At 59.4% G+C, this 14850-nt stretch overlaps 1 protein-coding gene across 5 annotated transcripts in view; it reads left to right on the top strand.

The window, feature by feature from the left end:
• The window catches only part of SYMPK (symplekin scaffold protein), a 33162-nt gene extending 18384 nt beyond the window's left edge, over positions 1 to 14778 (top strand). For all 5 annotated transcript variants that reach the window (XM_069549223.1, XM_069549225.1, XM_069549224.1 and 2 more), the window contains 14 exons: positions 779 to 1014; positions 2039 to 2120; positions 2272 to 2385; positions 3586 to 3733; positions 4799 to 4959; positions 6413 to 6521; positions 6851 to 6951; positions 7534 to 7624; positions 8693 to 8794; positions 12248 to 12435; positions 13303 to 13479; positions 13696 to 13791; positions 14019 to 14351; positions 14516 to 14778. In XM_069549223.1, coding sequence (XP_069405324.1) covers positions 779 to 1014; positions 2039 to 2120; positions 2272 to 2385; positions 3586 to 3733; positions 4799 to 4959; positions 6413 to 6521; positions 6851 to 6951; positions 7534 to 7624; positions 8693 to 8794; positions 12248 to 12435; positions 13303 to 13479; positions 13696 to 13791; positions 14019 to 14351; positions 14516 to 14653 — 2076 coding nt within the window. In that variant the 3' untranslated portion in view covers positions 14654 to 14778. The remainder of the gene's footprint in view (positions 1 to 778; positions 1015 to 2038; positions 2121 to 2271; positions 2386 to 3585; positions 3734 to 4798; positions 4960 to 6412; positions 6522 to 6850; positions 6952 to 7533; positions 7625 to 8692; positions 8795 to 12247; positions 12436 to 13302; positions 13480 to 13695; positions 13792 to 14018; positions 14352 to 14515) is intronic.
• Positions 14779 to 14850: the final 72 nt, after the last annotated feature.

Here is a 14850-nt window from a genome sequence, read left to right as displayed (position 1 = left end):
CATAAAGCAGATATGACAGCAGCAGCTCCTCAGACGACGTGGAAGAAGACGTGTGTGGACACGCGTGCTCTGTCCCCCAGCACAGGGGGGCTGCAAGGAAGAGCCCCCTGCACGGGGCTGTCGGGGTGCTTGCTCCTGCTGTGGTTCACAGCATTCTCGTTCTTTCGCCGCAGACACACTTACACACCCACAGCTGCTTTAAATCCTGATTCCACCAGTTGCTGGGATTGCAGCCTCAGTCAAGTGGCGTGTTCCCCAATTTTTGAAGTTTAGTTTTAGTTAACCAAATAGTATATGAACGTGTGCTTTCTGTTCAAATTATTTCCAGGCCATAGAGGGACCATAAGTCTCCTTTGGCCCCCGTCTGCAAGCCATCCCCCCGACAGAAGCGACCAGTAAACAGACTTGGGGAGTCCTTCAGGATCATTTTCTGTGTACTCAATACTCCTAAAAATTTAGATATTTATATTGTAGATGCACTTGAGATACAGTGTAGCTATTTGTAATTTTATATATCTATGATTTAGATATTGCTCCTAGAAATTTTAGCTATTACTCCTAGTTTTATTCTGTTATTTTTTTCTCCCTCTTCAGTTTTTTTCCTTCCATATAAATGAGACCTCCTGAAAATAAGGTTCTTCAGCTTTCCTTCCTCATTACCACTGGGTCTGCGCTGGCTCCCTGAGGCTAGGCGGGAGCAGATGCAGGGCATGGTTGGGGGTGCCCGGCATTGCCCTTGCCACCCCCACGCCGACACAAATCCTCACTCCCGTTTCAGGTGCGCATAAAGATCCTGGCCAGCCTGGTGACGCAGTTCGACTCGGGCCTGAAGGCCGAGGTCCTGTCCTTCATCCTGGAGGACGTCCGGGCCCGCCTGGACCTGGCCTTCGCCTGGCTCTACCAGGAGTACAACGCCTACCTCGCAGCTGGCGTCAAGGGCGCCCTGGACAAGTACGAGGACTGCCTCATCCGCCTGCTCTCCGGCCTGCAGGAGAAGCCGGACCAGAAGGACGGGTGAGGGGGCGGCCCTGCAGCCCGCTGTCCTCAGGGGTCCCCCGTCCGTGTCCTGCCTTTGCTTTCTGGGTTCCGAGCAGCTCTTCCTCAGCACCCAAGCCGGTCCTCCATGCGCGCATCCTGAGCCGCCGCCTCTCCCTGCCCTCCCCACGCACAGAACAGGTCCCTGCAGTGTCGCTTTGTCCCCTAGCTCTGCGGCTTGCTCTGACCAACCGAGCGGCGTCACTCACCTCTGGGCCTCCGTTTTCTCCCATGATGTGTGCTAACTGCCTGTTGCAGAGGCCTGTTCTGGGGGTCAACTTCTCACCATCCCCATCTCTTACCTGAATTGGTTCTGTAGCTTCCTCTTTGCTCTTGACCTCCAGCGTATCCATTCTCCAGCAGCACAGGTGACATTTGATAATGTAAAGCCTCTTATTTCCCCACTGAAAACCTTCCATCGTCCTCAAGATAAAATGCCACTTTCTTAATAGGCCTCGTGAGATCTTGTATAATCTAGTCGCCACCAACCCTCTCGAGCCTCTTTTTGGCCTCTCTGCTTTTCCCTGCCCACCCCCTACGCCCTGCCCCGACTTTAGCCGCACCGGCCTTCAGTGCTGTGTTCTCACACATGCCGAGGTGGGCACTTTTCTGTTCGCTGCCTGGGGTCCTCTCCGCCTACTCCTTGCATGGCCGGCTCTTTCTTAGCTACCAGCATTGGCTAAAGCATCTCAGAGCAGCCTTTGGTGGTCACTGTGTCTGAAATACAACACCCTTCAGAACTCCCCCCACCATTCCCTCCCATTGCTGTTTTAAACAAGCTAGGAATCCCCATTGGACAAAACAGAGGCAGTCTCTGCCCATGTCACCACCCCCCTCCCCAGGCAGCATTTGAACCCGACTCTGTTGCTTCCATAGCTCTGTCTGCAGGGGGTTGAGCAAGCACTCTGTAAGGGGTCCTGCCAGCTCTGAGCTGCAGTCAGCAGGAGGGGGAAGCCCAGGGGCCTCTCCTCTGCAGCTGTACCCGTCCTTCCCCCTCTGGCAGGATCTTCACCAAGGTTGTGCTGGAGGCGCCGCTGATCACCGAGAGTGCCCTGGAGGTGATTCGCAAGTACTGCGAGGACGAGGTGAGGATGGGCGTGACTGGGGCCGTGCTCACTGCATCCTGGGCTGGGGTGGTGGGTTCTGTGAGGGACCTGATCTGACTGAGGCAAGGGAGACACCCCAGAGGCACACTGCGGGTGCCGTGAGCTCCAGTTCCCCTCTTTCCTGCCACAGAGTCGCACCTACCTGGGCATGTCCACTCTCCGAGACCTGATCTTCAAGCGCCCATCCCGCCAGTTCCAGTACCTGCATGTCCTGCTAGACCTCAGCTCCCACGAGAAGGACAAGGTGACCCCCCACCCCTGCTCTGTGCTGGGCTACACTCAGCCCGTCCTCTGTCCCTAGTAACCAGCCCCATCTTTTCCACATGCCCCTGAAGGTTTCTGGGCCTGCTGCCCTTCTTGCGCAACTTGGTGGTGGTGGCTTTTCCACTTTTGATGGCACGAGGCTGCTTAGAATGTACACACGTAGACACACACACCCCGCCCCCCCAGGATGGCAGTCCATTTTGCTCTTACTCCACCCGTGTTGGTGCACCCCCTCTTAAGGCCTGGTGCTGTGCTGGGACCTGGGGGGCACTGCCCAGGACGGGAGCCGTTGTGACCACACAGCACGTCCAGCGCCTGGAGTGGAGTAGGGTGTGCAGCCAGGGAAGGGAAGCGGTCTAAGGAAGACTTCCGAGGAGGGGTCGCGCGAGCCAAGACCTGCACTGAGTGGACGGGTGTGCCCTGCACAGAGGGTCAGCGTGTGATTGAGAGGCCCTCGGTCCATCCCTGCACCTGCCTGCCGCTAGCTCCTTCCTGACATCTCATGGCCATTCGCTCAGCAAACCCTCCCTGCTGGCTTGGCCCCAAGGTGCTCTTGGGGACAACGTGGTGCCCAAGACTGGGCCCTGTTCACATGGCTCCCAGCAGGGGATGTCTGAGTGAAACAGGATCTAGCCAGTGACAGGCATGCCAGCAGTGGGAACCTTTTGTGCCAAGTCTCAGAGCTGGGGAGAATGCTGTCACTTTAAGAAAAGTGAGGGCTTCCCTGGTAGCTCAGACAGTAAAGTGTCTGCCTGCAATGAGGGAGACCTGAGTTCGATCCTTGGATCGGGAAGATCCCCTGGAGAAGGAAATGGCAACCCACTCCAGTACTCTTGCCCGGAAGACCCCATGGTTGGAGAAGCCTGGTAGGCTATAGCCCATGGAGTTGGAAAGAGTCGGACACAGCTGAGCGACTTCACTTTTTCGAGCAACTAAGGAAAGCTTCTTCCAGTTGGAGTGCAGCAAGACAAGAATGAATGATAAGAGATGGGATGGGGCAGGTAGACGGTGGGGTAGTACAGGGCCTTGAGTTGGGCCAGGAAGCCTCTCTCCCAAGCTGGTAACCAGCCTTGGGCATGGTAACTCAGCCACAGCGGGCCTTTCTCAGATCTCGGCTTGTTTTCACACCAATGCCACCAAGCTCAGAGCAGCCGACCTTCCCCCCACCCCCGCTCCTCAGGTGCGTTCCCAGGCCTTGCTGTTCATCAAGCGCATGTACGAAAAGGAACAGCTGCGAGAGTACGTGGAGAAGTTTGCCCTCAACTACCTGCAGCTCTTGGTCCACCCCAACCCGCCGTCGGTGCTGTTTGGAGCCGATAAGGACACAGGTTTGGCGCAGGTTCTCCAGAGGTATAGTGAGCTAGGGGAGATGGCCCGCTGCTGGAGACAGCCAGACAGCAAGAGCTGGATGAGCAGGCCTAAGGTGGCAAAAGCAGGAGCCTGTGGGAACTCAGAACGGGTGCCTGGCCCAGCCTGGGGGGTCAGGGAGAGTGTCCTGAAAGGGGGCAGCTGGGCTGGAAGCCGAGGACCAGGAGAGTGAGCCAGTGATGGGACTCCAGGAAGGGCCAGGCAGGTTCTTTGCAGACCATTCCCTTAGCAGAGCTCTAGGTCCTCCAGCATTGTAGACTGGGAGACCCAGGCCCCCAGGGTAGGGCCCATTAACCTGGAAGGTTCTGGCCGTGGCAGAAAGCAGGGGGCTTCTAGGAGCACAGGAGCCCCAGTGCAGCCTGGGTGCCGGGCCAGCTTCCCAGGAGAGGTGCTGGCTCTGTGACCCTGAGATGGTGCAGAAAGAGGAACTGGGGGGCTTCCCTAGTGGTCTAGCAGTTATGACTGCATGCTGCCGATGCAGGGGGCACAGGTTCCATCCCTGGTTAGGGAACTAAGATCCTGCCACACAGTAAGGTTAAAAATAAATAAGAGTTGGGCACAGAGTTCTAGGCAACAGAGCAGCACGTGCACAGGCTCCAAAGAGGGGGCCCCAAGAGCCCGTCAGAAGGAGGCTGTGACCCCAGCACACAGCCCCAGAGGCAGGGCAGCCCTGAACAGGAGCTGGCGGGGAGAGCAAGGCCAGGCGTCCCCTGAGGGCCCTGGTTGGTGGTGAGAGCGTTGAGCAGGGGAGGGGCAGGGCCTGACGTGCTCTTGGGAAGATCCGTCAGGGTTGGTGGTCAGGAGACCAGATGGGAATGTACTGCAGAGACTTCTAGAAGGGGAGCAGGTCTGGTTGCACCCCATTTCCCAGAGGACTGGCTTCCTGCCCTGGGACAGTTTGCTTCCCAGGCCCAGCTCCCACTCCCTTCTGTGCCTGTCGCCCCCCCAAGAAGAGCCAGGCTCTGGGCAGGGGTGAGGGGGAGTAAGGCCCATCTGATCTTCACCCCCCACCCCTGCCCTCTTAGAGGTGGCCGCACCCTGGACCGAGGAGACGGTGAAGCAGTGCCTGTACCTCTACCTGGCTCTCCTACCTCAGAACCACAAGCTGATCCACGAGCTGGCGGCCGTGTACACGGAGGCCATCGCTGACATCAAGAGGACAGTGCTGAGGGTCATTGAACAGCCGGTGAGGCCCCTGGCCCGCCAGGCTCTGCCCACCGGTGGGCAGGGCTGAATACCAACTCCAGCCTGCCCCTGCCCCTCCCCCGAATGTCCTCCCCCTGCTGAGTGCGGATGCTAAGGGTCATCACCCCCACCCCGCCTCCATCCACTCCTGAGAAGACAGCAGGGTAGCCCTGTAGTTAAGAGCTTCCAGTCGGACAGACCTCGGTTCACATTCCGTCTTTCTCCTTCTCACTGTGTGACCTTGCACCCTTCAGTTAAACCCAAGCAGATAATTCAGACCAGCAAGCTTGTTGGAGCAATTCTGTGACCTCATGCCGGTGAATACCTGTGTCCCTGTTGTCATGTATGAGCCATCCCTCCCCTGCCTTGCTGACAGGGATCTTTACTTGTCGTGGCCCGAGTCCCTCCTGCTCTGGAGCCACAGGGTCACCCACAAGAGAAGCAACGCAGGTCCAGGCTGGCCTGTGAAATTCAGAATGTCTGTTCTTCCTTTCTGTCGCCAGATTTGAAACTGCTCTTCTCTATCTCTGTTCCTGACATTTATTACTGAGAATTTCCACCATAAACCACAGGAGAAAATGTGGCAGGTTAATTCCCACGTACCTGCCTCCCAGAGTCAACGGAGTCCTTACCTGTAACGTGGGGGTAATAATCTGGTTGTAAGGAGGAAGCAGATTCTTCTCCCCATTGTCACCGTGAGCCCACCGGACTGCGAGCTCCTTGCCACTTGCAGTTGGGCAGAGGAAGGGACGAGCCCTTGACACCTGGCCCTCCTCCGCTCCCTGTGTTTGGTGCCTGTGGGTGGGTTAGGGGGAGGCTGCAGACACAGTAACAGGTCGAGCCCTGATCTGACCCAGCAGCAAAGCTGGCACCCGGGTGGTCACAGGGGGAGGTGGGCAGGGGTCACTTGTGCCTGCAGAAGCCAAAAAAGTCTTCACCAAGGAACTGAAGAGCAGCTTGGGCATCAAAGGTCAGGTTGAGTCCCAGAGACCAGGCCTGGCTTGCCCGCTGGGAGGGCAGCATGCTAAGAGCTGGAAGGAGCTGCAGAGGTTGTGTGTGTGTGTGAAGAGACCTGGACGCTTCTGCCAACCCTGCCCACCTTCCCCAGATTTCCCCCACTTCTCTGAAGCCTGAAACCTATTCTTTTCTCCCTCTGCTTTATTGAGATACAGCTGATATACAACATCATCTTAGCGTAAGGCCTACAACATAGTGATTTGACACATGTATATATTATGAAATGATTATTACCATAAGTTTAATTAGCATCCGTCACCTCAAAGAATTACTGATTTTCGTCTAACGAGAATATTTGAGATCTGCCCTCTCTTGCCAGTTCCTCCTCCAGAGTCCCAGCGTCCTGCCAGCTGCCTGGTCTCTGACACCCCCAAGCTCTCCCCCTGGGCCCCCATCCCCTCACACCGCTCTCCATCTCCCCTCTCTTTTGCCTGTAGATCCGGGGGATGGGCATGAACTCGCCAGAGCTGCTCCTGCTGGTGGAGAACTGTCCCAAGGGGGCGGAGACACTGGTCACACGCTGTCTGCACAGCCTCACAGACAAAGGTGCCTCCCGGGACCCCATCCTTCCTTCTCCTCTCCTGTCCCGACCCTCCCCATTTCCCTTCCCAGGACCTGGGGATCAGAGCCGCTGGGTCCCTAGACGCTTGTCCCTCTTGTGAGTCTCCCCATCCTTGGGCCTCAGTTTCTCTGTGCAGAAGGGTGCACTGCTAAAACGCATTTGAGAAACCGAGGGGCCAGGGGTTTCTGCTCTGAAGTGGAGCAGGCCCTCCCCGCCCCTGCCACACACCCACCGCCATTCGTTTCTCCTCAATGTCCACTCTCGCCCCACCGCCCCCAGCCCCTGAGCCTCCTGCTTATTCCTCCACCTGCAGTGCCCCCGTCCCCGGAGCTGGTGAAGCGGGTCAGGGATCTCTACCACAAGCGACTGCCAGACGTCCGGTTCCTCATCCCAGTGCTCAATGGGCTGGAGAAGGTGCGGAGCTGCACGCCCGGATGCCCCCACCCACGGGGACACGCCTGGCAGGGCCGGGAGGAGGGAGGCACCCGGGCACCCTCGTCAGATGCAGCCAGCACAGCCTGGGTCTTGTCTGGGTCAGTCTCAACTCGGCAAGCCCCGCCCCTCTCTGAGCCTCAGCTTCTCCCTCTCGAAAGTGAACATCCCAGTGATCCACCATGACCCGCCCCACCCTATACACAAAGTGGAGCCACAGAAGCAGGGCAGGGGCGCCTCCGCTTGTGCGTGTGCTTCCCCTGCCCCAGTCTTGTTCCTCCCAGGCTGTGGGACCTCGGGTGAACCTCCATCTCCTCTTGTAGGAGGAGTCATCAGGCTGGCCCAGGGGCTCACCCGGGGGTGATGAGGCTGGGGCTGGGTCAGGCCCAGGGAGCTGGTAAAGCTAAACCTTAAGGGACCGAAGAGAGGGAGAGGGGGAAGGCACTGGGGGGCTAGGTGGGGCCAGAGCTTGCCCCTCACCACCCCAGGGTGAGCAGTGGGGAGGCTTCTCTGGAGTGGGCAGGGGCCGTATCTGACCTGCCCTCCTCTGCCTTGCCCTTGCAGAAGGAAGTGATCCAGGCCCTGCCAAAGCTCATCAAGCTCAACCCCATCGTGGTGAAAGAAGTCTTCAACCGCCTGCTGGGCACCCAGCACGGTAGGTGATGTGCTCGCCTCCCTGCCAGGGGCCAGCTTAACCCTGGCCCTCGTTTCCCTCCCCAGCGGCTCCCCCAGGAGACCCCACCTCAGGTGCAGGAGGAAGGGATCCCGGAGGTGAGATGTGGAATGCTGGGGGAGGGATGCCTCCACCTTTTGGTGAGGGGGTGTTCATCTTGCTCTCTGAGGCTGCCATTTAGACTTGGCGACATCTCGACATCTGTCCCAAGCTCCTGGGCCACCCTCCCGTGACACTTGGGTGATGGTTTCATCCACACTGGGGACAAAACTCTGGGACTGAGGGCTGATTCTCTATAAGCATCTTCTCTTCCAGGACCTCAAACATGGGCTCCATCCCTACCCTTCCTCAGGTCTTGCCTGAACCCCTCCGGCTGTGGGTGAGGGGCCTTTTGTTCGAGTTTGGACTCACCCTGGTCCAAAAGAAAGAAAACTTTCAACCTAGACAGACTACCAGATGACGTAGGGTAGATTCCTCAGCCCTCGCCCCAGGGGCTGGAGCTAGGGAAGGTAGAAGCTGTTCTGCCTGTGACTTGGGGACTCAAGACACACACGCGAGTGTCTGGGACCCTCGACACCCCCCAGAAGAGTGCCGTCTCCTGCAGCCTCGTCCCTGTGGCATTCAGCCCAGGCGCTGTTTGCAAGACTGTTGCCTGGCCCTCTCGTCCCGTCCAGCAGACTCCTCTGCGCCTCTCTGCTGTGCTGGGGACCTGGGATGAGCTCGTCCTCGCCCTGCCCTTGTGGGTGCACAGCCTGGGCCGGGACAGGGGAGAGTGGTCGAGTCACAGGAGAGATGCTGGGGCCACAGTGCGGGGGCGGGGGGTCACAGTGAAGGCCTGAAGGCCTCTGGTTGGAATGGTCGCCAGCTGCCGCCTCACTGGGGCGCCTCCTGGTGTTCTCAGTCTCTCCGCCGCCGCTCCAGCCCTCTGTACCCCTAATCCTAGAGGGCGCCTTGTCTTCCTCTGCTGCTCCCCGAGTCTAGGGGGGCGTGGACCTGTCTCTCAGGCCTCCATACTATCTCCTCCTCCTCCCCCGCCTCCCCCTGCTGCAGGTGAAGGGAACTCAGCCCTGTCCCCCCTGAACCCTGGAGAGCTGCTCATCGCCTTACACAACATTGACTCAGCAAAGTGTGACATGAAGTCCATCATCAAAGGTGAGGCCCCCCGACCCCGCCCTGCCCCAACCCCCTCTTCAGTGGCCTGGCCATTGCGGACCCAGGGAAGAACCTTGGGCTGGAGTCGGCCCCCTCTGGAATCAGCCAAGTCGGAGACTGTGCCCCGCACAGCCCCGTCTCAAAGCTCCGGACACCAGCCTCGCTCTTTCCATCCCTCCTCCTCTCCTTCCTTCCCCCCCACCCCATCTGAGGAACTGATGCACCCCTTGCGCACCAGCTCGAGGCCCTCAGGAAAGGTGGGAGAGCCCTCCTCCCCGGTCCCCAGGGGCCTGAGGAGTGAAAAACACTGAGCCCTTGGCCAGGCTGGTCAGAGGCAGGGCAGATAGCGCACAGCAGGCGTTGTTGGACCGGGAGAGCTGAGCCCGGAGAGCAGCCCTCCCGGCAGGGCAGTAGGTGGCAACCTGGCCGACTCATCACAGTGAGCAGTTTCCCAGTGGCAGCTGCCACTGTTCACCTAGCGCTTAGTCTGGGCCGCGCTTTCCTAAGCACCTCACAGGCCCACCCGCCCAGCCACAACACTCTGTTCCTGCTAAGTATGCCGACTTCCGTTTTGTAGCCCAAGTGGAGGTTCCAGAGAGGTTAAGTAACTTGCTCAGGGCCACCCAGAAGCTCAGTGGTGTAGTGGACAAAACAGAATCGGAAGTTGAGGGACCTGGTTCTGCCTGCAGATGGCCTCCTGGGTCCCAGGGCAGCGTTCCCTCCCTCCCTCCGTGCTCCCCTCCCTCCCTCTGCGCTCCCCTCCCCCCACCCCCCACTGCGCTCCCCTCCCTCCCTCCGCACTCCCCTCCACGTCCTCCATGGCTTCAGGTCCAGAAACCATGCTTTCCCTCGGAGGCCGGAGCCCTTACTGTCCCCTGCTCTTCTCAGAAGACAGCTGGCCTTGTTTCCTCCTCTCTCCTTGAAAAGCAGGGAGGAGGGTTTTCCCTCCTTGCTAGTGTCTTGTCCCGCCTGAAGTAGCTTCATTGACGTATTTCCTAGTCTTCCTCAGCAGATTCTCTCAGAATCCTTTAGGTCAAGAGAGGAGCTTCTGAAAATATTAACCACACGCTACAACTGAGAGGGAACTGAGGCCTCTAGGGGAAGCGGTGAAGTGTCCCAAAGCTGAGGCTCCGAGAGTGGTCGTCTTACACACCCTGGCCCCTTAGGTGACCTCTGAAAGTTATGAGCCCATTCCCAAAGACAGTACCCACATGTGACCTCGTGTACCATTTGAGGGGACTCAAATTGTGCTAGCATGGCCTGGTTCTGGAACTGCAGAGCAGACCCTGGCTGGATATGGTGGTTTGGGGGTGGGGGTCTGGTCAAGAAAGGAGGTCAGGGTGTAACCATGCAGGCCCCGCCCACCGCTCCAGTGACACGCATTCACGGATCTAGGTTTAGTCCTTGATCCTACACAAGGGAACCAGGGCCCAGTGGGGGAAAGGGCTTGACCACAGGTCACACGCGCAGCCAGCACCCAGGCCCTGGAGATGTCAGCAACGCCCCGCATGGTTTCTCCCTACAAACCCAGGCCCACGCGGAGCCTCTGTATTGCTGAGCTGTCAGCAGCCCTTCAGCTGGTCTCCCTGCTGGCTGTTCATCCCAGAGTACCTTCTCTGCTCAGGCACCCGTGCTTTTCTCCGTTGCACCAGTAACCCTGCTTGACTGTTAGCTTCAGGTCCTGTTTTGTGCCCCATTGGACTCCCCAGTATCTGACAGTATAAGCAGTCATCACTGGCATTCACTTCCCTTAAACCACCCTCTCTCTGATGAGTTTCTCTATAGCTGGACCTGTCCAGCAATTAAGACTCACTGCGCACCTCTGCTCAGCCCTGTGCTGGGCCCTGCTGAGAACACAGCAGGGATGGGGACAGTCCTGGCCCTGCCCTCCCTGGACTCACAGGCCATACCTCCAGTAACAGTCCAGAGTGAACAGGACTGGGGCAGGGGGCCCAAAGGGGCCCCCTGACTCTCCCTTGGGTGGGATGTTAGGGAGGGCTTCCTGGAGGAGGGGACACCTGAGCTGAGCCCACAGGATGAACAGGGGTGAGGAAGCAGGAGAGGCAATCCATGCTAGCAAGGCCTGGACCTGGAACTACAGAGCAGACCCAGCTGGATCTGGCCGAGGACGGAGGTGGGGGATGGAGTCGGGCTATAATGGTGTAGGCCCTGCCCACAGCTGGTCTCTCATAGACCCCAGTTCAAGTTCAGACTTGCTCTCTTGAGGGCCTGTGGCAGGTACAGGGTCAGGTTGAGCTTTTGAAAGACCCCCTCAGGCTGCTCTATGGAGGGTGGATTAGAGGGTGGGTGGGAGGCCCAGGAGGAGGCTGGCGTGGAGCTGAAGGGGAGGAGAGGGAAGAAGGCTGATTTTGGAAGCTTTCTGGCAGAGCAGGCAGAAGCCAACAGCTACCTCGAGGAGGAGGAGGAGGAACAGCCTCTGTCGGGCGGGTCCTCTTGCCCTTTGTTCACCTTCTGCTCCCTGCAAGCCTAGGTGCCCCCCGTACCCCGCCTCCAACCTCCTCCCTGCCTGTCTGCCTGCAATGCCTCCAGCCTCCCTCTCTTCCTTACAGGAGCTCCCCAGCCCCCATTCTTTGTAGGCACCCACCTCTGTTCTCCATTAGCCTCTCAAGGACTGGGGGCCTCTCTTCTAGCTCAATAAAGACTTCCTGGTTGACAGACTCACCTGGCAAGTGGTGTTTGGGGCAGAAGGGGTTCAGAGGCAGTTCCCGGAGTCTCCCCACTAACAGTGGATCCGAGCACCACTGATCTCACTGATTCGGGGTCCCGCAGCGCGCTCCTGAGGGGCCTGCCCTCACGGTGCTTGTGCCGCACCAGCCCCCCTCAGGCCCTTCCTGGCGCTCATCGTGTGCCCAGATTTCCTTCTCTCGCCCCTCCCTCGTGACTCTCTGGCCTGTGACCTCCACGTCCCTCCAGGCCTGGTAGCGCCCGAACCAGCACGAGCCTTGTGCACTGGGTTGAAAGCAGGCAGTCTCTTGACCAGTCTGCTGGTGGAGACCATGGCTCTTGTCCCCTGAGGGATTGCTTATGGAAGTCACAGCTGCTTCCTTCCAGTAGAGGTGGAGGTGCCATGCCATCCCAGCCCAGCCGCGGTGGGTCCCCAGGGGTAGGCAACATACGTCTCTCCCCTCACCCTTTCTGGGCATTGTTCTCCAAGAGACAGGGCCAACGTCTTCCCACGGCCCAGTGGGGCTTCCGGGAGATGGACGTGTCCTCTCCCTCACCCCCAGCTCCCAGGCTTTCCAAGGATCAGACCACAGTGTCCGCTTCTGGGTAGGGGGGAATCTGTCTTGCCTGGAGCTTGAGGGAGTTGGGGCTGGGTCTCCTCTCATGCGGGCAGATCACAGGGCTGAGGCTCTCTGAGGGGTGGTGGGGCTCCCACTTCCCAGGGGCTGCTGGGCAAAGGGGACAGGTCCCCTCTCCGCCTCCTCACAGCCACCAACCTGTGCTTTGCGGAGCGGAACGTGTACACGTCAGAGGTGCTGGCCGTGGTGATGCAGCAACTGATGGAGCAGAGCCCCCTGCCCATGCTGCTCATGAGGACCGTCATCCAGTCCCTGACTATGTACCCCCGCCTGGGGGGCTTCGTCATGAACATCCTGTCCCGGCTCATCATGAAGCAGGTAACCCGCCCGACCACCCTGGGCTCCCAGGCAGGGGACTGCCGCAGGATCGCTGCCAGGAGACTTGGGGCAGAACCCCAGGCTTTTTCAGTTGGTTTGGCCCCTGTCCCAAGGGAGCCCTGGTGCAGAGGACAAGCTCTACCATGACTGGCAGACAGCTATAGGGGGGCAGGGTGGCGAGTGAGGCTGATGATTGGTGGGAGTGGACTTCGAGAGGTGCACGTCCCAGGCGGTGTGGCTGCCCCTTCACAGTGTTAGTCACTTAGTTGTGTGCCACTCTTTGCAACTGCATAGACTGTAGCCCACCAGGCTCCTCTGTCCCTGGGATTTCCTAGGCAAGAATGCTGGAGCAGGCAGCCATTCCCTTTTCCAAGGGATCTTCCTGACGCAGGGATCGAACCTGGGTCTCCTACACTGCAGGCGGATTCTTTACCATCTGAGCCACCAGGGCTGCTCCTTGCCCCCCATCATTTGGCACTGAGTCAGACAAGAGGCATCTTGAGCTGAAAGATGGCCCCAGTTTTCAAGAGATGCTAGAAATGTTTTATGAAACAACAAAAAACGTCTATCCACAAGCCTTCAGACTGGATTCAGACCACGGGTTGCCACTTTGCAACATCTGGCTTAGAGGTTAAGTGCAGATGCAGGCAGATCTGGGGGTCAGTTCTGCCCTTGGTACCTGTGTGACCCTGGACGAGTCCCGCACCTCCCCGGGCCTCGTAGGTTTAGCAGGGCTAACGTCGCCCTCTAGAGGCGGCGGTGAGAATGCAGCGAGGCATGGCCTTGGGTAAGGTCTTTGTCCCAACTTCTGGGGCGGCTCGCTGCCTGCAGGCCCCCTCACGACTGCTCCCTCCCTGCCCGGTCCAGGTGTGGAAGTATCCCAAGGTGTGGGAGGGCTTCATCAAGTGCTGTCAGCGCACTAAGCCCCAGAGCTTCCAGGTCATCCTGCAGCTCCCACCCCAGCAGCTGGGGGCCGTCTTTGACAAGTGCCCAGAGCTCCGGGAGCCCCTGCTGGCCCACGTGCGCTCCTTCACCCCCCACCAGGTACCCTCAGGTGTGGGGTGGGTGGCCCCATGGGTCCAGCCCTGTGGGACTGAGGTGCCGGGGCGGGGGGTGGGGGTGCAGAGGGCAGCCCGGCAGTGTCACGAAGGTCCTGGAGTCTGGAGAGTCAAGGACACCAAGGGTGTGAGTGGGACTTGGGGGAGGGGGGTGTCTCCGTGTCAGAGCTCTCCACAGCGCCCCCATCTGCTTTTCCCCTAGCAAGCACACATCCCCAACTCCATCATGGCCATCCTGGAGGCCAGCGGCAAGCAGGAGCCAGAGGCTAAGGAAGCACCCGCCGGGCCCCTGGAAGAGGTGAGGGTCTGCAGCCCCTCCCCAAGCCAGAAGTCCCCGCACCCCTCCTACCCACACCAGCCATCTCTGCGGGGAGGGGCTGGGGAGACGGCAGCCCCTTACCCCCGTGCCCTCTGCTGTCTGCCTCAGGATGGTTTCCATCTTTTCCCCCACCATCCCCTTGAGAGCAACCTGGGTCTTGGGTCCCAGCCGTCCCTGAGGTTTTGTGTGTCGCCTCGCACCCCCAGGATGACTTAGAGCCTCTGGCCCTGGCACCACCTCCGGCCCCCCGACCCCCTCAAGATCTCATCGGCCTGCGGCTGGCCCAGGAGAAGGCCTTAAAGCGGCAACTGGAGGAAGAACAGAAGCTGAAGCCTGGGGGACTGGGAGCCCCCTCCTCGTCCTCGTCCTCGTCCTCTTCCTCGGTGCGGCCAGGCCCCCCCCAGTCGGAGGAAGCCATTGATTTCCGGGAGGAGGGGCCTGAGTGTGAGACCCCGGCCATCTTCATCAGCATGGACGATGACTCGGGGCTGACTGAGGCCGCACTGCTGGACTCTAGTCTTGAGGGACCCCTACCTAAGGTAGGGACAACCGCCCCAGAGCAACAGAGGGCGAGAAAAATCAGGGCCCCGGGTTAAGTGTGTGTGCCTAGTGTCCAAGCGGGCAGGGGGCGGGAAGGGTAGGGCCTGAAGAAGTACTGGAGGTGCGACCACGCTGTCTGACCTGCCCCCTCTTCTGTCACCAGGAAACTGCAGCAGGTGGATTGCTTTCAAAGGAGGAGCGGAGCCCCCAGCCCCTCACAGCTGCTGGAGAAGACACAATGCAGACCCCCAGCCCTGCCACTGAGGAAGCGGGCGAACCGGAAACCAAGGGGAATAGCTGACGGAGCTTGTTGGGGGTTGGGGGAGTGGGACTGGGAGCTCAGGGAGGCCGGGGAGGGGCTTGGCCGAAGGTGCTTTGCCTTTAAAAATTAAACAAGTAAAAAAGATCACTGGTCTGGGGTATGGGTGTCGTCTCTGGTGCCTTCCTCCGTGTCAGCTGTGGGATTGTGCACAGGCTGGTGGGCGCCCCCAGGAGGCC

This window comes from Ovis canadensis, chromosome 14, assembly GCF_042477335.2.
Source record: "Ovis canadensis isolate MfBH-ARS-UI-01 breed Bighorn chromosome 14, ARS-UI_OviCan_v2, whole genome shotgun sequence".
In the NCBI taxonomy this organism is placed as follows: domain Eukaryota; kingdom Metazoa; phylum Chordata; class Mammalia; order Artiodactyla; family Bovidae; genus Ovis; species Ovis canadensis.
This window is presented reverse-complemented; position numbering and strand designations above follow the sequence as displayed.